We start from the raw sequence: 27,056 nt of genomic DNA on the forward strand, positions 1-27,056 counted from the left end.
CCCGGAGGATTATAAGCGCCTGGGGGGGGGGATGTGGAAGGCATTCAGGCTTAATTCGGGGAACTGGAGCACAGATCCAATTCCCTAAATCAAGAGCCCCTCACCAACATCAAGGAACCTTCCTTGAGGGGTGACTATTTGAAGTGACATCTGAACTGTCTTATCTGAGCACCTCGGCAAAGACAGAGATTATGTGTGAATGATGGTGAAAATGTTTTTGTTTTTGGGTCACCCTGCCTCAGTGGGAGACGGCCAATGTGTTAAAAAATATAAAAATAATTACAATTTCTTTTCCTGGTGGCAAATTTTCAGATAACCTAAATATTCTGTTTTGGGAAATAGTAATTTTGAATGTCCAGTTAGCATGATTCTTCAATTATGATGATGCAGTAATCATTTGTTTCCTAATTTTATAAATTACTTGCAGATTGAGCGGGAACGAAATGAGCTGTATGATCACTTTGTTGCTGTAGTCGGAGAAGTGCAGCAACGCAGTGAACTTAGGAATATTGTGCTGGAAAAGAGATTAAACCAGGTAAATCAAATGCTTATTTCAATCAGCAACCACCCAGGGAGGTACTACTGTCCTGCCAAGTGAGTGTAAAATGAAAGCCTGTAATTGCTTTGTGAATATCAAATGGTATACAATACCGACAGGTTGGTAGATAAGACACATAGGCAACATTTAGGCAACTTTATTCCGAATCGTTTCGCCTACACAGTAGGCTTCTTCAGTCAAGTACAGAAAGTAGGCAGGAGCAGTAGAGATGTGAAGACGATGTAATCAGTCCATCACCCTTGAAGTCGTAGATTTGAGGTTGTCAGTCCCTCAGCCTGGAGAAGTTCTGTTCCAAAGTCTGGAACTAACTGAAGATCAAATGACAGTGTTGAGACTTAAATACTGTCGGAAGGAGAGGTGCAGAGTAGTAGTAGTGAGAATGTAGCCACTGAGAAGTCATGTCCCTCTCAGATCAAACACCCAAGGTGTCCAAGGTGTTTTCTCTTCTGTACCAAGATGCCATTTTGTTGCAGTGTCTGACAGAGTGAATATCAAAATGGTATACAATACCGACAGGTTGGTAGATAAGACACATAGGCAACATTTAGGCAACTTTATTCCTCTCCTTCGGACAGTCTCAACACTGTCGTTTGATCTTCAGTTAGTTCCAGACTTTGGAACAGAACTTCTCCAGGCTGAGGGACTGACAACCTCAAATCTACGACTTCAAGGGTGATGGACTGATTACATCGTCTTCACATCTCTACTGCTTCTGCCTACTTTCTGTACTTGACTGAAGAAGCCTACTGTGTAGGCGAAACATTTTGGAATAAAGTTGCCTAAATGTTGCCTATGTGTCTTATCTACCACTGTAATTGCTTTACACGATGGTAGGATTGCTGGTGTCGTTTTTTCTGTCTCATAAACATGAAAGATTTCAGGTATGTCTTGCTACTTCTACTTACACTTAGGTCACACCACACATACATGTTTTTTATTTTTTTTAACAAGTCGGCCATCTCCCACCAAGGCAGGGTGACCCAAAGAGAAAAAAAATCCCCAAAAAGAAAATGCTTTCATCATAATTCAACACTTTCACCTCACTCACACATAATCACTGTTATTGCAGAGGTGCTCAGAATACAAGAGTTTAGAAGTATATATGTATAAAGATACACAACATATCCTTCCAAACTGCCAATATCCTAAACCCCTCTTTTAAAGTGCAGGCATAGTACTTCCCATTTCCAGGACTCAAGTCTGGTTATATAAAATAACCGGTTTCCCTGAATCCCTTCACTAAATATTACCCTGCTCACACTCCAACAGCTTGTCAGGTCCCAAAAACCATTCGTCTCCATTCACTCCTATCTTACATGCTCACACACGCTTGCTGGAAGTCCAAGTCCCACACCCACAAAACCTCATTTACCCCCTCCCTCCAACCTTTTCAAGGACGACCCCTGCCCCGCCTTCCTTCCCCTACAGATTTATACACTCTCCATGTCATTCTACTTTGATCCAGTCTCTCTAAATGACCAAACCACCTCAACAACCCCTCTTCAGCCCTCAGACTAATACTTTTATTAACTCCACACCTTCTCCTAATTTCCACACTCCGAATTTTCTGCATAACATTTACGCTACACATTGCCCTTAGACAGGACATTTCCTGCCTCCAACCATCTCCTCGCTGCTGCATTTACAACCCAAGCTTCACACCCATGTATGAGTGTTGGTACCACTATACTTTCATACATTCCCTTCTTTGCCTCCATAGATAACGTTTTTTTGCCTCCACATATACCTCAATGCACCACTCACCTTTTTTCCTTCATCAATTCTATGATTATCCTCATCCTTCATAAATCCATCCGCTGACACGTCAACTCCCAAATACCTGAAAACATTCACTTCTTCCATATTCCTCCTCTCCAATATGATATCCAGTTTTTCTTTATCTAAATCATTTGATACCCTCATCACCTTACTCTTTTCTATGTTCAGTTTCAACTTTCTACCTTTACACACACTCCCAAATTCGTCCACTAACCTTTGCAATTTCTCTTTAGAGTCTCCCATAAGCACAGTATCATCAGCAAAAAGTAACTGTGTCACTTCCCATTTTGTATTTAACTACCCATAATTTAATCCCACCCCTCTCCTGAACACCCTAGCATTTACTTCTTTTACAACCCCATCTATAAATATATTGAACAACCATGGTGACATTACACATCCCTGTCTAAGACCTAATTTTACCAGGAAGTAGTCTCCCTCTCTTCTACACACCCTAACCTGAGCCTCACTGTCCTCATAAAAACTCATTACAGGATTTAGTAACTTACCACTTATTCCATATACTTGCAACATCTGCCACATTGCTCCCCTATCCACTCTGTCATATGCCTTTTCTAAATCCATAAATGCAATAAAAACTTCCCTACCTTTATCTAAATACTGTTCACGTATATGCTTCAATGTAAACACCTGATCTGCACATCCCCTACCCACTCTAAAACCTCCTTGCTCATCCGCAATACTACATTCTGCCTTACCTCTAATTCTTTCAATAATAACCCTAATGTACACTTTTCCTGGTATACTCTGTAAACTAATTCCTCTATAATTTTTACAATCTCTTTTGCCCCCCTTCCCTTTATATAAAGGAACTATACTATTACTCTTTGTCAATCCCTAGGTACCTTCCCCTCTTTCATAATTTATTAGACAAAAATAGGGGTCGGCCTAGGAAAGGTTGGAGGGAGGGGGTAAAGGAGGTTTTGTGTGCGAGGGGCTTGGACTTCCAGCAGGCATGCATGAGCGTGTTTGATAGGAGTGAATGGAGACAAATGGTTTTTAATACTTGACGTGCTGTTGGAGTGTGAGCAAAGTAACATTTATGAAGGGATTCAGGGAAACCGGCAGGCCGGACTTGAGTCCTGGAGATGGGAAGTACAGTGCCTGCACTCTGAAGGAGGGGTGTTAATGTTGCAGTTTAAAAACTGTAGTGTAAAGCACCCTTCTGGCAAGACAGTGATGGAGTGAATGATGGTGAAAGTTTTTCTTTTTCGGGCCACCCTGCCTTGGTGGGAATCGGCCAGTGTGATAATAAAAAAAAAAAAAAAAAAAATACCAACCACTCCAACTCTATATCCCCCCCTGTTTTTAACATTTCTGTCATGATCCCATCAGTTCCAGCTGCTTTACCCCCTTTCATTCTACATAATGCCTCACACACCCTCCCCTACACTCACATCCTGCTCTTCTTCACTCCTAAAAAATGGTTTACCTCCATGGCCAATGCATGAAATTACCGCCTTCCTTTCTTTGTCGACATTTAAAAGTTCCTCAAAATATTCCTGCCATCTACCCATCACCTCCATCTCACCATCTACTAACTCCCCTACTCTGTTTTTAACTGACAAATCCATTCTTTCCCTAGGCTTTCTTAACTTATTTAACTCACTCCATATATATACACAGTCCTAGGACCTGTGCTGTTTTTGGTATATGTGAATGACGTAACGGAAGGAATAGACTCAGAAGTGTCTTTGTTTGCAGATGATGTGAAGTTAATGAGGAGAATCAAATCGGTCGAGGATTAGGCAGGACTACAAAGAGACCTGGACATGCTACAAGCCTGGTCCAGCAACTGGCTCCTTGAATTTAATCCTGCCAAATGCAAAGTCATGAGGATTGGGGAAGGGTAGAGAAGACCGCATACACAGTATAGTCTGGGTGGCCAAAGACTGCAAACCTCGCTCAAGGAAAAAGATCTTGGGGTGAATATAACACTGAGCACATCTCCTGAGGCGCACATTAATCAGATAACTGCTGCAGCGTACGAGCGTCTGGCAAACCTAAGGATAACGTTCCGATATCTCAGTAAGGAATCGTTCAAGACTCTGTAAACCATTTACGTCAGGCCCATACTGGAGTATGCAGCACCAGTTTGGAATCTACACCTGGTCAAGCATGTCAAGAAATTAGAGAAGTACAAAGGTTTGCAACAAGACTAGTCCCAGAGCTAAGGGGATTGTCCTATGAAGAAAGGTTAAGGGAAATCGGCCTGACGACACTGGAGGACAGGAGGGTGAGGGGAAACACGATAACGACATATAAAATACTGCACGGAATAGACAAGGTGGACAAAGACGGGATGTTCCAGAGATAGGACACAGAAACAAGAGGTCACAATTGGAAGTTGAAGACTCAGATGAATCAAAGGGATGTTAGGAAGTATTTCTTCAGTCATAGAGTTGTCAGGCAGTAGAATAGCCTAGAAAGTGACGTAGTGGAGGCAGGAACCATACATAGTTTTAAGACGAGGTTTGATAAAGCTCATGGAGCAGGGAGAGAGAGGGCCCAGTAGCAGTCAGTGAAGAGGCAGGCCCAGGAGCTATTACTCGACCCCTGCAACCACAAATAGGTGAGCACACCCCTCTGGGTTTTCTTCTATTTTCTTTCTAGTTCTTATTCTTGTTTATTTCCTCTTATCTCCATGGGTAAGTGGAACAGAATTCTTCCTCCGTAAGCCATGCGTGTTGTAAGAGGCGACTAAAATGCCAGGAGCAAGGGGCTAGTAACCCCTTCTCCTGTATATGTTACTAAATTTAAAAAGAGAAACTTTTGTTTTTCTTTTTGGGCCACCCTGCCTCGGTGGGATACGGCCGGTGTGTTGAAAGAAAGAAAGAAAGAAAAGATTTTTTTTTTATTGCAAAGTTACAGTAGATATAGATAAAGAGACAGCGTAGGCATAATGCACAGATTAACATTTTACAAATCACATTGTGCTTGGTACTTTCAGCAGGATCTAAATTAGTACTGTAATAATACATTTAGAATCTTCAAAAATATAAAAATGCAGCAATTATGTAAGTCAGTAAGGCAAGATTTATTGATTTTTAATTTCATTAAGAACATTAGTTTTTTAATTCAGTCAGATATTTCTCACTTCAGTCATTGGAGATAACTTCTGCAAAGACTAAACAATCATAATTCCTCTGTGTTTTAAGTTCTTCCAAGCCTGGTATATCATGTCTTTTCAGTCTTGTGTTCTTATGTTTCTCTAGATCTTCCATTGCCTATCCTCTGAAATTGCACATCCATCATCGTTTTGATGTGAAACATCCATCTACTCTCTCTCTCTTGATGGTTTGTTAAGTTAGAATTTGTCAAGTGTATGTGTGTTGTTAAAGACTGCACGTTACCAGTACACAACCAGTCAAGGATGCTTTAATCCCTAAAATTGGGATTAAGGTAAGCTTAGGCATATGTACACTGAGAGGAGATATACACTTGTTTTATACATACGTCTTAGTGTGCACATACGCTTGAGATATATACACCTACTGTGGAAATTATTTAATTTCCGAAGCTATAGTGCCTAATAAGTGTTTAATGTGTTGATTTGGGTCAAAATGTATTTGTATTTTGAACAGAACCAACCGGGTTCGCCCTGCGCCTGCGCGGATGTGCGGGGGGGGACAGGTTGACTCAGGGCATGGGTTGGCGGCAGTGTTTTCAATGTAGTGAGGAGGCTGTGAAAACATGGGATCAGGCAATTGGCGTTCACGGCGGCCTAAGGATTAATATGGGCCTCACTTCCTAATAGGAAGTGTCGTAACTGTTCCTGGTGAAGAGTGAGGGAATGTGATTTACGTGACCGTAATAAAGTGGTAAAATGAGTGGATAATAGTAGGACCGGGGGTGACGGGTGCGCCGCCATGGAATGTGTCCAGGGGAAATTACCCGTGAGTTAATCCTCACTCATCGGTCTCAGATCTTAATGGAGTGACCTCTAATGTGTATAATAATTATGAGACGTTAAATCGTCTTGTGAATGGTAATGTAATCAGTGATAATAACATTAAGTTAAGAGAATGCGGGAAGTGAAATAAATCGCCCTGCTCCGAGTGAACGCGTGGTTCTCGTCCCGAGGATAGTGAAGTTTTATGGAATCACGACTTCTAAACCGGGACAAACCAACGGATACCTCGTCCTGCTGGAATAAGAACCGTGTCGGTGTAGCAGGACATCGAAATGAGATGGTGAATGGAGGAAATAAGGAGCATCAATCACCCACAGTTAAGTAACCTTTCTAGTTATAGCAGACTGATACTGGCCAGTTAGGTATGTTTTAATTGGATAGGTTATGGGTGATCCAGCCACATCAAGTGACCACCAGAGAATATCTGGTAAGTGGTGGGATTATGTACAAATGTTTTTTCTTGATAGATGTATCCATGTGTAACCTAACCCCCTCCCCCCTTATTCAGTTAAACTAATATAATTTATACAGTCCACAATTAATTAGTAGCGCCGTACTTGAGGGTGCTATTCAATTTATGCTGGTCTCGGATAGATATGGATAAGATTGTGAAGGTCGAGGGGCCACCTGCAGTGACCAGAGGTGGTTAAGTTTTCTCACATGTCTACACGGGTGACTGTGGTAAACAATATAATTGTTGTTTCCCAATGAGATTACTCGTATGCATGTATGTTGAGGTATGTACAAGTAATCACCCCTATAACATTTTCCATATCTGCCCGCTGGTCCTTCCTGAACCGGTTGCAATCAGTGAAAAATTAATTGAATTAATTACTTAATAATTAAGTGACTGATTGAAGAAAGTGGGTATAGGGTACACAAATTTAATCGGTCGTGTGGTGGATTATAATTTTTTTTTTTTTTTTTTTTTTTTTTTTTTCAACAAGTCGGCCGTCTCCCACCGAGGCAGGGTGACCCAAAAAAGAAAGAAAATCCCCAAAAAGAAAATACTTTCATCATCATTCAACACTTTCACCACACTCGCACATTATCACTGTTTTTGCAGAGGTGCTCAGAATACAACAGTCTAGAAGCATAAACATATAAAGATACACAACATATCCCTCCAAACTGCCAATATCCCAAACCCCTCCTTTAAAGTGCAGGCATTGTACTTCCCATTTCCAGGACTCAAGTCCGACTATATGAAAATAACCGGTTTCCCTGAATCCCTTCACTAAATATTACCCTGCTCACACTCCAACAGATCGTCAGGTCCCAAGTACCATTCGTCTCCATTCACTCCTATCTAACACGCTCACGCACGCTTGCTGGAAGTCCAAGCCCCTTACCCACAAAACCTCCTTTACCCCCTCTCTCCAACCCTTTCGAGGACGACCCCTACCCCGCCTTCCTTCCCCTATAGATTTATATGCTTTCCATGTCATTCTACTGTGATCCATTCTCTCTAAATGACCAAACCACCTCAACAACCCCTCTTCTGCCCTCTGACTAATACTTTTATTAACTCCACACCTTCTCCTAATTTCCACACTCCGAATTTTCTGCATAATATTTACACCACACATTGCCCTTAAACAGGACATCTCCGCTGCCTCCAACCGTCTCCTCGCTGCTGCATTTACCACCCAAGCTTCACACCCATATAAGAGTGTTGGTACTACTATACTTTCATACATTCCCTTCTTTGCCTCCATAGATAACGTTTTTTGACTCCACATATACCTCAACGCACCACTCACCTTTTTTCCCTCATCAATTCTATGATTAACCTCATCCTTCATAAATCCATCCGCCGACACGTCAACTCCCAAGTATCTGAAAACATTCACTTCTTCCATACTCCTCCTCCCCAATTTGATATCCAATTTTTCTTTATCTAAATCATTTGACACCCTCATCACCTTACTCTTTTCTATGTTCACTTTCAACTTTCTACCTTTACACACATTCCCAAACTCATCCACTAACCTTTGCAATTTTTCTTTAGAATCTCCCATAAGCACAGTATCATCAGCAAAAAGTAACTGTGTCAATTCCCATTTTGAATTTGATTCCCCATAATTTAATCCCACCCCTCTCCCAAACACCCTAGCATTTACTTCCTTTACAACCCCATCTATAAATATATTAAACAACCATGGTGACATTACACATCCCTGTCTAAGACCTACTTTTACCGGGAAGTAGTCTCCCTCTCTTCTACACACCCTAACCTGAGCCTCACTATCCTCATAAAAACTCTTTACAGCATTTAATAACTTACCACCTATTCCATATACTTGCAACATCTGCCACATTGCTCCTCTATCCACTCTATCATATGCCTTTTCTAAATCCATAAATGCAATAAAAACTTCCCTATCTTTATCTAAATACTGTTCACATATATGCTTCAATGTAAACACCTGATCTACACATCCCCTACCCACTCTAAAACCTCCTTGCTCATCCGCAATCCTACATTCTGTCTTACCTCTAATTCTTTCAATTATAACCCTACCGTACACTTTTCCTGGTATACTCAGTAAGCTTATTCCTCTATAATTTTTACAGTCTCTTTTGTCCCCTTTCCCTTTATATAAAGGGACTATACATGCTCTCTGCCAATCCCTAGGTACCTTCCCCTCTTTCATACATTTATTAAACAAAAGTACCAACCACTCCAACACTATATCCCCCCCTGCTTTTAACATTTCTGTCATGATCCCATCAGTTCCAGCTGCTTTACCCCCTTTCATTTTACGTAATGCCTCACGTACCTCCCCCACACTTACATTCTGCTCTTCTTCACTCCTAAAAGATGGTATACCTCCCTGACCAGTGCATGAAATTACTGCCTCTGTTTCTTCCTTAACATTTAAAAGTTCCTCAAAATATTCTCGCCATCTACCCAATACCTCCATCTCCCCATCTACTAACTCCCCTACTCTGTTTTTAACTGACAAATCCATATTTTCCCTAGGCTTTCTTAACTTGTTTAACTCACTCCAAAATTTTTTCTTATTTTCATTAAAATTTCTTGACAGTGCCTCTCCCACTCTATCATCTGCTCTCCTTTTGCACTCTCTCACCACTCTCTTTACCTTTCTTTTACTCTCCATATACTCTGCTCTTCTTATAACACTTCTGCTTTGTAAAAACCTCTCATAAGCTACCTTTTTCTCTTTTATCACACCCTTTACTTCATCATTCCACCAATCACTCCTCTTTCCTCCTGCCCCCACCCTCCTATAACCACAAACTTCTGCCCCACATTCTAATACTGCATTTTTAAAACTATTCCAACCCTCTTCAACCCCCCCACTACTCATCTTTGCACTAGCCCACCTTTCTGCCAATAGTCGCTTATATCTCACCCGAACTTCCTCCTCCCTTAGTTTATACACTTTCACCTCCCTCTTACTTGTTGTTGCCACCTTCCTCTTTTCCCATCTACCTCTTACTCTAACTGTAGCTACAACTAAATAATGATCCGATATATCAGTTGCCCCTCTATAAACATGTACATCCTGGAGCCTACCCATCAACCTTTTATCCACCAATACATAATCTAATAAACTACTTTCATTACGTGCTACATCATACCTTGTATATTTATTTATCCTCTTTTTCATAAAATATGTATTACTTATTACCAAATTTCTTTCTACACATAGCTCAATTAAAGGCTCCCCATTTACATTTACCCCTGGCACCCCAAATTTACCTACTACTCCCTCCATAACATTTTTACCCACTTTAGCATTAAAATCCCCAACCACCATTACTCTCACACTTGATTCAAAACTCCCCACGCATTCACTCAACATTTCCCAAAATCTCTCTCTCTCTCTCCCAATTAATTACTAGCACATGGGTGGCTAGGATTTATACAAGAGTAAAGTGCAAGAATTACTCTCACAAGGTGTCTACTTAAGTTGTGTAATTGGTGATTATTAATTCCCTAAACATGGCTGGGTCTGAGGAAGTTAGTGCGGCTGGCAAGTCCATGGATGCCAAAGCAGAGAAAGCGTCACTATAAGCTCGGAAGGGTCATGTTACTAAATCATACAACAAGTGTATGGAGTTAATGAGACAAGAAACGGTAAACCCTGATGAATTAAAATTACACCTAGATGCCTTAGAAAATAGATATGAGTCATATTAATTGTGGTATAAGGACTGTGAGAGCGATCTTCTGGTGAATTGTGCAGATGATGCTGAAAGGGAGTGGCTGTTGGATCAATATTATGAAGTGGAGGACAACATTGTGTCCTGCAAAACTAAGGCTTTAGAGAAGGTAAAGGGTGTAAACAATGTTGTTGGTCAACCTAGTAAGGAAAATCAGAGGTGTCTACCAAAACTCCCAGAATTATGCATGCCTGTTTTTAATCCGGGAGAAAACTGGGGTTTTGGTCTATCTTTAAAGCAGTCGTACATGATAGGAGTGATCTTGCAAGTGTTACCAAATTATGCTATTTAAAGGGACAAGTAAGGGGAGATGCGCATGTTCTCATACAAGCATTCCCAAATGTAGATGACTCCTATAGTGAGGCAGTTGACTTGTTGGAGGTCACTTATGGTAACTTGGAGCAAAGCAGGCTGGATCTAGTAGCTAATTTGGCTAGTTTGAAGACTCCAGATCACAACCGCAACGGCTTACAGCAATTTAGGATCAAACTAGAAAGCACTCTTAAGACCTTGAGTAATAAATATGATCTGGAGGGAGCAGAGTGGTTGTTGAGTGCCTTGATTCAGAATAAATTGAACCACAAGACAGTAGAGTGGCTATCTAACAGATATCACAAGGGTTACTTCGGGTTGGAAGAAATAAGAGTGGGCCTGCAGGAGCTAATTGTCCAACTGCAGACCAGCCAACCCATTACCTCTAGGAATACCACATCTACAGACCCCAGTGCACCTGTCAAGTTCCACAAAAGGAAACTTTATCTCAATATCAATAATCATAAGTCACCTACTAAACGGGGTTATGTAGGCACATATCAAGTGACAGGGGGCAGTAATAGTGGTTCTCCACATCAAAGCAAGAGGAGGAAGTACCACAATAAGGGTAGCCCAGTTGATAAGAGGTCAGGCAAAGAAAGGAGAGATTGTATCTTCTGCAACGGTACTCATTTCTCTAAGAACTGTAATGCCTATAATTCATGGGATGTTAAAGTGGAAAGATTGGAAGAGCTTGCTAGATGTATCAGGTGTCTAGGAAATCATAATATAAGGGATTGCCATGCTAACTTGCACCATTGTTATCAGTGTAACAAGGGAAGAGACAACATAGCTATGTGTAAGGGCGGATCTAATCGTAATGATGGTAACAATAGTACTGATAGTGATAATAACCCGGACACAACAGTAGCCAACTTAAAGATTGCAGCTAATGTCGGTGATGATGGCCTAGCTGAGGTAGCTTTACCGGTGTTGGATGTGGTGATTAATGATAAACGGCGTAAATCCAAAACTGTAACAGCATTACTGGATCAGGGATCACAACGCACCTTCATAAAACGTAATTGCCTTAATGGGATGAAGGTACAAATGGGAGATCCTGCTATAGTCAAGTTATCTGGCTTTCTCTCGAATAAGAAGGCCCAGTCATACGACACTGTTTATGTAACTGTCAGGCTGGGCAATGAGAGAAAACACAATGCCGTAATTGTGGATAGGCTCCCAGAGAAAATATCTACGATAGGGCTTGGTAATGCTACTGAAAGGCTTTCAAGTAAGGTAAATTTGGCACCTTCTGGTGTAAATAATGATTCTGTGGGGCCAATAGATATTTTGATAGGTAGTGACCATTATGCCACCTTTGTATAAAGGGTATGACAAAGAAATGCGGAGTCACCCTTCTAAGGACCGCAGGAGGTCACGTGATGTATGGCAGGCTTCCTCGTACTGATAATGAATGGCTGGAGGAAGCCATAAATACAGTTACGGTGTGTCTTACTCATGAAAGATCACCCCAGTATAAATATATTTCAATAGAGGATGAAGTTGAACCTGTGTATAAATTATGGGAATTGGACAGCATAGGGATCAATGTAAATGAAGAAAGTCCAGATGATTCCTTTACTCAAGAACAATACCAGAAGGATGTTAAATTTGAATCTGGACAATACTGGGTGAGACTTCCGTGGAAGCTGAACCATCCAGACCTACCAACTAATTACCGGATGGCGTATGGACAATTAAAGGCTCAGCTCCACGAACTGAGCAAGACACCAGAACTGTTGACTGCTTACGATGATATAATTAATGAGCAGTTAAATAATAAATTCATAGAGGAGGTACCTCCCGAGCAAGCCCAGATTTATGGTCACTATTTGCCACATCACAGAGTGAAGAAGGATTCTAAGACCACTCCTCTGAGGATTGTGTTTAATTGTAGTGCCAGGAGTAACAAAAATGTACCTAGTTTGAATGACTGTTTGATGACAGGTTCGTCGTTGACGGAAAAACTGGGAGACATATTATTAAACTTCAGGGTTAATTAATGAATTATGCCTTTACGGCGGACATAAGTAAAGCTTTCCTGAGAGTGGGTCTGCAGGAGGCTGACCGGGATTGCACAAGGTTCTTATGGCCCGAGAATCCTAGTGACCCACTTAGTCCCCTGAAGACTTTTCGCTTCAAGAGTGTATTGTTTGGTGCTACCTCCAGTCCGTTCCTACTCCAGGTAACGATAAATGCACACCTTAAGCGTACGGGTGGTCCACTGAGTGGAGTAATGGGTAAATAATTTTATGTGGACAATTTCCTGGGGGTGACATCTACTGAAGAAGAACTAATGAGCAGATATGAAGGGGCTAATGAAATAATGCAAGGTGCAAATATGCCCCTGAAGACTTTTCGCTTCAAGAGTGTATTGTTTGGTGCTACCTCCAGTCCGTTCCTACTCCAGGCAACGATAAATGCACACCTTAAGCGTACGGGTGGTCCACTGAGTGGAGTAATGGGTAAATAATTTTATGTGGACAATTTCCTGGGGGTGACGTCTACTGAAGAAGAACTAATGAGCAGATATGAAGGGGCTAATGAAATAATGCAAGGTGCAAATATGCCCCTGAGGGAATGGAACAGTAATTCGTCCAGTTTAAGGACTCAAATAAATAAAGACAACCCTGGAGTTGAAGTGTATAAATATAGTAATGTGCTGGGACTGACTCGGGACACAGAGAGAGACTTGTTACCGTTAAAGTCTAATAACTACAGCATGCCCAATAAATTAACCAAGAGAGTCTTGCTTGCGGAAGTTTCAAAATGCTTCGATCCACTAGGCTTAGTGTCACCACTTACCATAAGAGGAAAATTGTTGATACAAGAAGCATGGAAGCTTAAGAGTGCTTGGGATGAAACCCTACCTGAGGAATTTGTTGAAAGGTGGGAAGAACTAATAGGTGAATATGTAAAATTACCAATGTTGGAGTTCCCACGTAATGTGGCCAGTCAAGATGGAGAAAATGTACTCCACATTTTTTGCGATGCTTCGAAATTAGCATATGGAGCAGTCGCTTACCTTCAATGTAATAGTGCCATTTCTCTTGTTATGTCTAAGGCTAGGGTGGCTCCAATCAAATCACGTACCTTACCTCAGTTGGAATTAACGGCCATTTATGTAGGTGTCAAATTAGCCAATTATATAAGAAATAAATTGCGAGAGATAAATATCAGCGACACCGTAATTTGGTCTGATAATGAGGTATCCTTACAATGGATTCGTAATGGTAACAGTAAGATTGTGTATGTACAAAACAGAGTTGCTGAAATCAATCAATGCAGGAGAAATATAACAGTTTGGGTCAGCACATGTTAACCTTTAATCACATTCCTGGTGACAAGAATCCGGCTGACTTCTTGTCTCGAGGCTTGACTTATGAAAAATTTGTGAGTGCTTTATCGTGATTTAAAGGGCCAAGTTGGCTGGTGGACAAAATTAACTGGCCGGTGCAAAAGGCACATATTGCTCCTGTCGAAATTACGGTGAGCACCACTCCAGTCAGTAGTCCCTCCTTAGCCATTGACATGAATAGGTATTCTTCCTTACCCAAGCTGATTAGCGTGACAAGGTTAGTGTTTAAATTTATAAGTAAGATGAATATCTCATATAATTTTCCCCATCCCCTGAAATACTGGCTACAGAGGGTACAAGAAGAAACCTACAGGGATGAGATTAAATTAATGATGGAAGGAGAAATTGTGAAAGGCTCAATAATAGAAAAGCTGGGGCTGTATTTAGAGGATGATGTAATTAGGCACAGAGGCAGGTTACAAAATGCTGAATTGGGGGAATATGCTAAGCACCCTATCTTGCTGCCCAAAACTCATCACCTGACAACCTTGATTTTCTTTAATGCCCATAATAACGTGATGCATGGTGGGGTACGGGATACCTTAAACTGTATTCGGGAAACCTTCTGGATTCCACAAGGATGGCAAAGTGTAAAAAGGGTTATCAAGTCGTGTGTAATATGTCGCCGGGTGGATGCCAGAACCTACATGTACCCAGGTCCTCCACCATTGCCCAAGGAACGCGTGCAGTTGGTAAAACCATTTGATGTGACCGGAGTGGACTATAGTGGGCCAATCATTTTAACAGGTACTTCAGATGGTGTTCCCTTGAAGGTGTATGTATGTCTATTTACTTGTACAGCTACTAGGGCTGTTCATCTAGAAGTGGCTCAGGACTTGTCTGCAGAACAGTTCATATAGCTGTTCCGGAAATTTGCAGCTAGGAGATCCTGTCCAAGATTGATGATCTCAGATAATGCCACCAATTTTGTAGCGGATGCTCAACACTTGATGGAATTAAATAAGAGTGATGATGTACAGTCTTTGTTGACCCAGCGAGGGTGTGTCTGGAAATTTATTACTCCCAGAGCCCCTTGGCAGGGAGGACTGTACGAAAGAATGATAGGTACAGTGAAAAGATGTCTTCGTAAGGTGCTACACAGGAAGAGAATTAATTTGGAGGAATTCCGTGCAGTGTTGGTGGAGGCAGAGAATCGGGTGAACAATCGCCCTCTGTCATACATGAGCGACACTCCTGACGCGGAGATCCTGACTCCCTCTCACCTAATATGTGGACGAAGGTTAGAAGCTGCACCTATCTATAGAGATAATCCCGAGGGAAGTGATGAGGATTACAATAACGTGACCGTGTTGAGTGATAAGTTCAAGATGTTAAATAAGGTAATTACTCATTGGTCCAACGTGTGGCATAAAGAATATCTTCTTACACTACATGAACACTTTTATGGTGCGCCAGAGGCAGTAAACTGACAGAACATTCAACCAGGTGACATTGTGTTAATTGATACTGAACAACATCGAACATTGTGGCCTCTGGGCAAGGTAGTTACATAATACCCAGATGCACAAGGTGTTGTCAGAAACTTCAAAGTGTTGTGTCGTGGTCAGGAATGTTTGCGTACCATTAATAACACATCACTAATGATCCCTATACATCAGTACACAACACTACACATCATTACACAACACTACACATCAGTACACAACACTACACATCAGTACACAACACTACACATCAGCACACATCAGTACACATCAGTAACAACACTACACATCAGTAACAACACTACACATCAGTACACAACACTACACATCAGTACACAACACTACACATCAGCACACAACACATCACTAATGATTACTACTACACTACCATACAACACTACCATACATGTCACCATACAACACTACTATACATGTCACCATACAACACTACCATACATGTCACCATACATCACTATCCTCATTACCCTCATCACTATATTCATCACTACACTTATCACTACCTTCATCACTGTCCTGGTCATCACCCTCATCACTATCTTCATCACTATCATCACTATCCTCATCACTACCCTCATATCATTATCCTCATCACTACTATGCCTCACCATACCAATATTGTCATTATTATTTTTAAAGTATTTAACCTCGACTATTCACACAGACAGACTCCATTATATAATTATTATACTATCACCTCAACTAAAATCAGTCCTTTCATTTAAAAAATAATAATATCTTCTTAAAAATTTGTAAAAATAAAATTTTCAATTGTGAAAATATCCTCATATATTTTTTGTGGTCTTCTTCAGTGGATGTAGTTCTTGCTTGGTTACTACAAGTGATAGCGGCCCAGATGGACTGATTCAGTGAAAGAGAGCATCCAGGTCAAAATCATAATCTTGGGTTTCCTGTACAGACTCTGGCTTTGTGTCAAAGTTGATAGGTGGAGTTGTTTCTTCTACAGGATTTGGTGGTTTGTCAGGAAAGAGAAGCTCCTCAATGAAGGTCTCCTGTTCTTGCTGTTCTTTTGGTGGTTTGTCAGGGAAGAGAAGCTCCTCAATGAAGGTCTCCTGTTCTTGCTGTTCTTTTGGTGGTTTGTCAGGGAAGAGAAGCTCCTCAATGAAGGTCTCCTGTTCTTGCTGTTCTTTTGGTGGTTTGTCAGGGAAGAGAAGCCCCTGAATGAAGGTCTCCTGTTCTTGCTGTTCTTTTGGTGGTTTGTCAGGGAAGAGAAGCCCCTGAATGAAGGTCTCCTGTTCTCGCTGTTCTTCTGACTCAGCTGCTGCTCCAGTAGAAACTATAAAGTTGTTTATGTAATTACTTATAAGAGAATCATTGTCAGTAGTAGTTTCCTGACTTGTAACCTTGTTAGATTCTTCATCAGTCTGTACTTCTGGTTCAGTTGTGGAAGGTGGCAGTTCCTTGTCACTGCTTGAGTCTTCCTCACCTTCCTTCTCCATTCTTTTTTCTTCTCTTTTAGTTTTTTCCTGTTCCTTCTTCTTTTTGCTGTCTACTAGTTTTTGTTTTTTTCGGCAAATTTCATCCAATAGAGGCTTTTTTCTCTTAACACTACGTTCATAAATAGTTTTACCAGAAGTATCAATCCATCTCATTCCTTGATAGGCATACTCAAAATTATACCTGGCACTCATTCTCTTGATGCCTATGCCAGAAGTGCTTAAGTGTTTTCCACAGTCCATAGAATTAGCAAGTCGTAGTCTTGCCTCGACTGCGTATTTTGAATATAGTTGAGTTAATTCCATCTGGAAAACAAAATCTTCAGGATCTTTGGAAATAAGAATATTTTCCTTCAAGAAGCTTTCAAAGCTTTCTCTGCCTACGTAATTTTTTCCACATCCGAGGACCACCAGCATGTTCTCCTCGTATTTCTTCATATTGAGGTCTTCCAGCTGGCGAGTCTTGTGTTTCAAGATGTTCTTCTGGACTTCCACTTTCTCTTCAACTAAAGATTATATCTTTGGAGGACGGTTTCTTACCCTTGAAGAGCAGAAGATATTTAGTACTGTTATAGTAAGTCTCTGAGGTACTTCACCTTAGACTATACACGTATAATATAGTCACACTGAAGGAGTTCACTCCTTCAATATCTCTTACCGTCGAAGAGCAGAAGATATTTAGTACTGCTATAGTAAGTCTCTGAGGTACTTCCGTTTAGACTATACACTTATAATATAGTCACACTGAAGGAGTTCACTCCAATATTTCTTACCGTCGAAGAGCAGAAGATATTTAGTACTGTTATAGTAAGTTTCTGAGGTACTTCACCTTAGACTATACACTTACAGTTAGACACACTCAAGGATTTCACTCCTTCAGTGTCTTAACTATATTATAGTACTTCAAGTTCTTTAATATATTGTAGTACTTCAAGGTCTTAACTACAGTATATTACTTCAAGGTTCTTTAATATAAATGTAGTGAAGCTAATAGTGAAGGAAACTAGAAGTGCTTTGGTTACTCCAGTGATGTAAGTGATGACTGACAGCATCCTGTAGTGATGACTGACAGCATCCTGTACTGATAACTGACAGCATCCTGTAGTGATGACTGACAGCATCCTGTAGTGATGACTGACAGCATCCTGTAGTGATGACTGACAGCATCCTGTAGTGATGACTGACAGCATCCTGTAGTGATGACTGACAGCATCCTGTAGTGATGACTGACAGCATCCTGTAGTGATGAATAACAGTATCCTGTAGTGATGAATGACAGCATCCTTTAGTGATGACTGACAGCATCCTGTAGGTGAAGAATGACAGCATCCTGTTATGATGATTGAAAGCATCCTGTAGTGATGACTGACAGCATCCTGTAGTGATGACTGACAGCATCCTGTAGTGATGATTTACAGCATCCTGTAGTGATGACTGACAGCATCCTGTAGTGATGAATGACAGCATTCTGTAGTGATGAATGACAGCATTCTGTAGTGATGATTTACAGCATCCTGTAGTGATGATTTACAGCATCCTGTAGTGATGACTGACAGCATCCTGTAGTGATGAATGACAGCATTCTGTAGTGATGACTGACAGCATCCTGTAGTGATGATTTACAGCATCCTGTAGTGATGATTTACAGCATCCTGTAGTGATGACTGACAGCATCCTGTAGTGATGAATGACAGCATCCTGTAGTGATGAATGACAGCATTCTGTAGTGATGAATTACAGCATCCTGTAGTGATGAATGACAACTGTAGTGATGTTTAATACTTAACAATTTACTGTAGTGATTTTGAGCACATAACAGTTTACTTTAGTGATGTGTAGTGTAGTACTGAACAGTTTATTGTAGCGTTGAGCACTGAGCAGTTTACTGTAGTGATGTGGTGTATTTAGCAGTTTACTGTAGTGATGTAAAGTACATAACACTGTACTGTAGTGATGTAGAGAAGTGAATAGTTTTCTTTAGTAATATGGAGTACTGAATAGTTTACTGTAGTGATGTGGAATACTTAACAATTTACTGTAGTGCATTATTAGATTTTTATATAAAAGAAGCACTAAACCCACTAGGGTCACACAGTGGTTCAGGACAGAGGGTGTTGGTGCAGCAGATTATTATTATTATTATAATCAAGGGGGAAGCGCTAAACCCGGAGGATTATACAGCGCCTGGGGGGGGAGATGTGGAAGGCATTCAGGCTTAATTCGGGGAACTGGAGCACAGATCCAATTCCCTAAATCAAGAGCCCCTCACCAACATCAAGGAACCTTCCTTGAGGGGTGGTGCAGCAGAAAATAGCCAGTGGTGGAGAGGATAAGAGGTTGAGTTAGAATGGGCTGTCAGAAGTGCTAAAGGAAGTATTATCAAAGTTTGTTTAATAAGTCTGTTGCTGTGTAAAAGTTAAAGAGGAAGTCTGTGTCGAAGGTGAAGCCGTCGGCAAGGCTGGAAGATAAAGTAATAATAACAATAATATCTTTATTACTGCCAGTACACGATACAACTTGTACAGACCATAGCTGACATCAATGACATACTACCATATAGAAAGTCCCTTGTTATGCAGGGCATTTCCTGCAAATTAGGTCAGTTTTGTCCCAGGATGTGACCCACACAAGTCCACTAACACCCAGGATGCGACCTACACCAATCCACTAACACCCAGGATGCGACCCACACCAGTCCACTAACACCCAGGATGTGACCCACACCAGTCCACTAACACCCAGGATGCGGCCTACACCAATCCACTAACACCCAGGATGCGACCCACACCAGTCCAATAACTCCCAGGATGCGACCCACATCAGTCCAATAACACCCAAGATGCGACCTTCACCAGTCCACTAACACCCAGGATGCAACCTACCCCGAGTCCACTAACACCCAGGATACAACCCACACCAGTCCACTAACACCCAGGATGCAACCTACCCCGAGTCCACTAACACCCAGGATACAACCCACACCAATCCACTTACAACCAGGATACAACCCACACCAGTCCACTAACACCCAGGATGCGACCCACACCAGTCCACTAACTCACAGGATGTGACCCTCACCAGTCCACTAACACCCGGATGTGACCCACATCAGTCCACTAACACCCAGGATGTGACCCACACCAGTCCACTAACACCCAGGATGTGACCCACACTAGTCCACTAGCACCCAGGATGTGACCCACACCAGTCCACTAACACCCAGGATGTGGCCCACACCAGTCCACTAACACCCAGGATGTGACCCACACCAGTCCACTAACACCCAGGATGCAACCCACACCACTCCACTAACACCCAGGATGTGACCCACACCAGTCCACTAACACCCAGGATGCAACCTACACCAGTCCACTAACACCCAGGATGCCACCCACACCACTCCACTAACACCCAGGATGCAACCCACACCACTCCACTAACACCCAGGATGTGACCCACACCAGTCCACTAACACCCAGGATGCAACCTACACCAGTCCACTAACACCCAGGATACCACCCACACCACTCCACTAACACCCAGGATGCAACCCACACCACTCCACTAACACCCAGGATGTGACCCACACCAGTCCACTAACACCCAGGATGCAACCTACACCAGTCCACTAACACCCAGGATGCCACCCACACCACTCCACTAACACCCAGGATGCCACCCACACCACTCCACTAACACCCAGGATGCGACCCACACCAGCTGACTGACACCCAGGTTCCCACTTTACTGATGGGTGAACATAAACAGTCAGTGTAAGGAAGCAAGTACACCTACCATTCGACTTACGACCTGCTCGACATACGTCCACTCCACTTACGACCACCGTGAATCTGGCAGCTGGGCTGGGCTGGCTGATGCACACCACTGTACAATATTTGACAATACTTGTGGCGGCAATGCGTCATGCAGGCAGCATCAGTTTGAGTAACCCTGTCCTATCAGCAGCATCATACTGTATTAACTGTACTAACTGGACAGTAAATTTCACCATGGCCCCTAAGATGAAGTCTGTGGTAAGAAAGGCTCTTACTCTCAAACTCTCTATTTGTTTTTACTGTTGCACATAAACCTGTCTGTATCTGTCTGCCTATATATCTGTGTATCTCTGTTATTGGCAGTTTGGAGGGATATGTTGTGTATCTTTATACGTATATGCTTCTAAACTGTTGTATTCTGAGCTCCTTTGCAAAAGCAGTGATAATGTGTGAGTGTGGTGAAAGTGTTGAATGATGATGAAAGCATTTTCTTTTTGGGGATTTTCTTTCTTTTTTGGGTCACCCTGCCTCGGTGGGAGACAGCCGACTTGTTGAAATAAAAAAAAAAAATCTGTGTGTGTGTGTTTATCTGTCTATCTGTGTCTGTCTTTCTGTCTACCTGTGTGTCTGTCTGTCTATCTGTGTGTCTGTCTACCTGTGTGTCTTTCTGTCTACCTGTGTGTGTCTACCTGTGTGTGTCTACCTGTGTGTGTGTCTACCTGTGTGTCTTTCTGTCTACCTGTGTCTGTCTTTCTGTCTACCGGTGTGTCTGTCTTTCTGTCTACCTGTGTGTGTCTTTCTGTCTACCTGTGTGTGTCTTTGTCTACCTGAGTGTCTTTCTGTCTACCTGTGTGTCTTTCTGTCTACCTGTGTGTGTCTTTCTGTCTACCTGTGTGTGTCTTTGTCTACCTGAGTGTCTTTCTGTCTACCTGTGTGTCTGTCTACCTGTGTGTCTTTCTGTCTACCTATGTCTGTCTTTCTGTCTGCTTGTCTGTCTCAGAGCCACTCTAATCCCATAAGGCTCATACAATGCCTGGGAAAAGAATAGGGAGGCACAATACTGTGTCTGGATCAACACACAAATAACCCAGACACAGGAGAATGAAACTTGTGACATCTCATTATTGGTACAAGTCGGACCGAAATGTCATCATTAGTTTCATTCTCCCATGTGTGGATTATATGTGCATAGTGCCTGGGAAAAGGGAGGTAATCAGGTTTGATCCAAGGAAAGTAGATCCATTCCCTTGGATCATGAGCCCTTCATTATGAAAGTGCTCCTTCCTTGAAGGGTCTTTAGAGAAGTGTTTTATCTTGGGATATATTTTCTCCAGTAGTGTTACTGTTCAACTCTGTGAGTGTTTAAACATATAATCAGTAAAGTTGTGTGTCAGCAGTTGTCGGAGCATCTGGAGAAGAAGGAAGCTGTTCTCTCTGAAGTTCTCTCAGCTGCTAATCTGGATCCCACCTCATTTAACCACGTCAGCCACCAACTAGAGGTATATATTGCATCCATTATAAAAAAAAAAAATGTTGAAAGATAAGAATATTTATTATTATTATCAGTGGTCAATGAAAAACACTTTAAGAAAGTAAGATCTTTATTTTATGAGGTTACTAACAATGGAGCTTTATATAGCTCCACTATGGGTGAAGCATTGTAAAACAAAGATTTTCCTTCCCTAAATTATTACATTCATGGGAAAAGAGGAAAGCTCATAGAGCTGGGGTAACAGTAGGCAATTATATTTGATCCTAGGAAAGGAAGGATATATTAGATTCTATGGACCAAGATCCCCTAACCAGCAATAAAGCACTTTCCTTGCCTTGATGGGGAATTTTAATGCTGTCACTTAGGAATCCTTAGTTTTCCATGCTCTGTCTACAACTGTTTAACCAGTTCATAAATAGTGTTTTACTCTCACTTGTCAGCCTTCCTCTTTGTCAAATCAAACACAATTATCTCTATTCTCTAGACACTGAATAACCCCCATGGATTTAGTGGTTCCCAGTGAAGACATAGGTAATTGTTCCACTAAATTTTAAATTTGAACTGGTAGCCCGCCCAGCTACCACACATGAGTTTAAAGATGGATTAATGAAAATGTCTATGCCGTAATTTATGACATTTAAAGTGCCTCAGAGTAGTTACTATTATTATTGCCATTGGCTTACTATGTTCACTGAGTTTCATCATTGCTAACTTGGCATTTAAAGTAAGAGTCTTACAACTCCTCTTTTTATCACAACTACCCTTAGATGCCATTGTAACTGATAGAGAACAAGAGAAATGCAAAGAATGTAAACAAACTGAGAGGGAACGGATGGTGGGAGGTCAAATTAACGCAGTTCATAAGCGTTCATTTTGCATAATGCACATGTTTAAGCTTTTTCCCCACAATACAAACACCTTACAGTGTATACAAGTTATCTTCACATTGGTGCAGTATAATAAATAATAGCAACACTCCCATTCTCGTGCAACACATCATTTTTAGAGCAAATGATGCTATGAGTGAAGACATGAAGGAGATATTTTTCTATAGTTACCCCCTAGTAATACTATACTGTATACAGCTTCTCTAGTGTTAGATTAAAGAAAACATAATTCTTGCCATCTCTCCTACAAGCCAACATTTAAAGCTCCCCACAGCTAGCGAGACACTCTTAGTGATTTTAATGTGTACCTGCATGCCAGCACTGTGTGTAAGTTTATTTAGGTACAGGTACACATAAGTACAATTATCAGAGTATACATAAAATATGCTTTAACGTTAAAACGCTTGAAATTTTTTAAAGTTTTCAGACATGATTGCAGAGCTCACGATGATGTAAACAGTGGCGTGCAGATGCCATAATAGTAATCAGGGAGCCGTATAACTGAATTTTTGGTTGTAATTTGAAATGTCTGTATTAGTAAATTGCCATAAAGCAGGGCCTTCCTATATGTGTATATCATTTCCTGATCCTAGGTATGATAAACTACACCCTTGAAGAGGGTACCTTGATGCCAGTGAAGGATTCTTAATCCAAGGAATTTAAGCTATCCCCTGGAATCAAACTGATTACCTTTATTTCCCAGGCCCTATATGACCTCCATATGGGTTTAGTGCTTTCCCATAAATATAAGCGTCCAATAGGGACTGACATATATGACGAGTATAGTCTGTCTAATCATACAGAGTAATACGCTCATTCATTACAGACAATTGTTGACGAGAAAAATCAACTAGTTGGAGGCTTGCGTGAAGAAGTAGCAACTCTGCGACGTATGTACACAAACCTCATGGATAAATATCAGTCTACCCTCAGAAGCAATGCCAAACCAAAGACTACTACTAAATTTCCCAACATTTCAATATAAACCCAATCTGTCAATCACTCCAGCATTGGTGGATTTAAATGGTGTGTTGCCAAGACTAGTGAAGAGATGTGATACAGAGGAAGCTTTTATTGGGACAACATTTACAGCTTTATCAAGTCACACAGAATGCATGCATATACTGTGTTTAAACTCCTTGTGGGGAGTAAGAGGTGAGGTGAGTGTAATCATTAATGTCTGATGAATCTTCCATGAAGTTTTGCAAGAGATACACTGGTCAGTGTTGTTCAACTGTCTCCTGGTTTCTGGCTGGCACATTTGGCCTAATCTTGTGCAACTCTAGTGCCAAAACTTTCTCTGAGGAAACAACTGGTAACTCTAACAAGACACATTTGTAGTAACTAGTATATTTAATGAGGAATTGTTTTGGCCACAAAGGGCTTTATCAAGCCAGTATAGAGAATAGAAAATACTGGATATAGATAGTGAATCAGGTCAGCTGCTGCATGCATTGGAAGGCAGAGCTACTAGGCATGGCTGTGTTCTGCTTTAATAGGATGTGTAAAGCAAATATTTCCAAAACCATAAAACTGCCTGTGCTTTGAGTGGTGGAGTTGATAGTAGCAATGAAAGCAAATTCCAATTAGAATCTGCAACTTAGGCCAAGTTTCTTGGTGACAAGCTTGGCACTTAGGAAGTCTATGAGATGGTTACTTCGTGTTATGGTACAGGCATTAAGTGGTTCCTTTGGCTAGTGTACTTATGTTCACTGGTGTCTTTGATTCTCGTAGATGTTTTCACCATGTATATTTTCCCCCACATTAGATGGTGTAAGTACTATCTTTAGATTCACTGTGTTGTGCATTACATTCTAGTTTGTTACTATGTTCTTAATGGTGTTGAAAGTCATATTGGCTATGCAGGTCTTTTATCAATAAGATTATAGACATTCTCAGAGCCATCCCAACAGGAGAGCAATGTACTTGTCAGGAGTCTTTGTTTAGTGGTGTGTAAGACCTTAAGAGCCTTTCTCCCTCAGTCATTGATGTAATGTGTTGAGTACTGAAGGTTGGAAAAGCTTCAGTGTATACAACTGCAATCTTTGAGGGAGAGCTTGATATTCAATAAGCTCTTAACAACCTATAATGACTCTTAGTACATGGGTCATGGTGTAATGGGTAATGTGGTTCATCCTTGTTCATGGGTTTCCTGCAAACTTTGAAATCTAAATTGTGGCCATTCCTGCAAAGTAAATTATGAAAGAGTAGGCAATTATTCTGCTCCTTCTCCATGGTAAATGTGATGAGAGGTTTCCATGGAGTTGGTGAGACGCAAAGTGGTGTCCAGATGGCTAGATACAATTACCCATATAAACTGTGTTCTCTCTCTGAAGATGTATAGCCTGGAGGAAAGCTGTACACCTCCAGAGATAACATGGCATTATGTGGATAACATCCTGGTAATCACACCTAGACATCTGGACACCACTGCACTTCTCAACATCAGCTCCAAGTTCACCATGTAGGAGGAAAAGAATAATTACCTACTCTTCCCAGTTTACTTTGCAATAATAGCCAAAAATTGGATTTCAGAGCCTACAGGAAACCCACAAATAAGGATCTTCTACACTCCTATCATGAACCCACATACTAAGAGAGGAATCATCATAGGCTTTTCAGAGCTTATAAAATTTCAAACCCTGCATTCCTTGAAGAATGTAGTTGTATACACAGGACCTTTTCCAAACTTCAGTACTCACCACATTTAATCAGCGATTTTAAGAAAGGCTATGAAGGTCTTAACACATCATTGGTCTCCCAATTCAACAGGGTTCTGAGAAAGTCAACTACTTTATTGTTAAAAGACCTTCATGGCCAGCATGACTTTTAACACCACCAACATATTAACAAATAGGAATGCACAACACACAAAACTGAAAGCTAGTATTTACACCACCCATTGTGGGAAAGTATACATGGTGAAAACACCTAGGAACATCAAACAACGTACCAGTGAATGTGAGCAGAATTGCCAGAAATGACCTAGCACCTCTAACACCCATAACCATCTCATGGATTTCCAAAGTGCCAGGCTTGTCACCAAGGAATATGACCTGTGTCACAGATGCTGTCTGGAATTTGCTCTCATTGCTACTACCACCACCACTCAAAACACAGGCAGTCTTATGATCTAGGAAATACTTGCCACACACATCCTGTCTAAGCAGAACACAGCCATGCCTAGCTCTGCCTTCCAGTGCATGCATTACCTGACCTGACCCATTACACATATCCTGTGCTTTCTATTCTCTCTATTGGATTGATCAAGCATTTTATGGCCAAACCATTTCCTCATTGAATGTTATAGTTATGTGTTTTGTTGTTATTACCAGATGTTTCCTCAGAGAAAGTCTTGGCACTAGAGTTGCCCGAGATTAGGGCAAATGTGCCAGCCAGAAACCAGGAGACAGCTGAACAACACTGACCAGTGTACTTCTTGCAAAGCTTCAGACCTAAAATTCATCAAAATGATTACACTCCTTCCTCTCTCCAAGAAGTATATGTATGAGAGCATTTTGCCAAGCTTGATTCCTTCATTACAACAATACCATAAATGAGACTTAATATCTTTGTTTTCATTAGCATTTCTTTTTGTATAATAGCTGAAGTAAATTTCTTAGGTATTCCTGTGTTTACTCTTTCCTGAAGACTTCTGTGAATTACTAAAGTCATTGGGGAATACTACACCCATAGGAATGACTGTCTGTGGAAGAGTAACAGACACACAGTTGTAGTGAAAACCTTTCTTTGTACAATGCTCAACACTGGTCTTTTTCAAGTACTTAACAGACATGAGAAACTATGGCTTAAATAGTCCAGAGGGAGTGACTATCACTTGT

The 27,056-nt window shown here is 41.2% G+C and overlaps 1 protein-coding gene across 3 annotated transcripts in view; it reads left to right on the forward strand.

The window, feature by feature from the left end:
• Gas8 (Growth arrest specific protein 8) overlaps nt 1-26,840 on the forward strand; it is a 49,496-nt gene extending 22,656 nt beyond the window's left edge. The window contains exons 11-14 of one of the 3 annotated variants that reach the window (XR_011394463.1): nt 428-535; nt 4,064-4,931; nt 22,233-22,334; nt 24,041-24,060. Coding sequence is in view for 2 of the 3 variants with exons in the window: in XM_053798524.2 (XP_053654499.1) it covers nt 428-535; nt 22,230-22,334; nt 24,041-24,199 (372 nt within the window). In the remaining variant the exon portion in view is untranslated. Of the gene's footprint in view, nt 1-427; nt 536-4,063; nt 4,932-22,229; nt 22,335-24,040 lie in introns of all 3 variants that reach the window. The other 2 variants (XM_053798524.2, XM_053798525.2) reach the window with 2 other exon arrangements.
• The last annotated feature ends 216 nt before the right edge of the window (nt 26,841-27,056 follow it).

The sequence above is a fragment of the Cherax quadricarinatus genome, chromosome 87, assembly GCF_038502225.1.
Source record: "Cherax quadricarinatus isolate ZL_2023a chromosome 87, ASM3850222v1, whole genome shotgun sequence".
NCBI lineage: Eukaryota > Metazoa > Arthropoda > Malacostraca > Decapoda > Parastacidae > Cherax > Cherax quadricarinatus.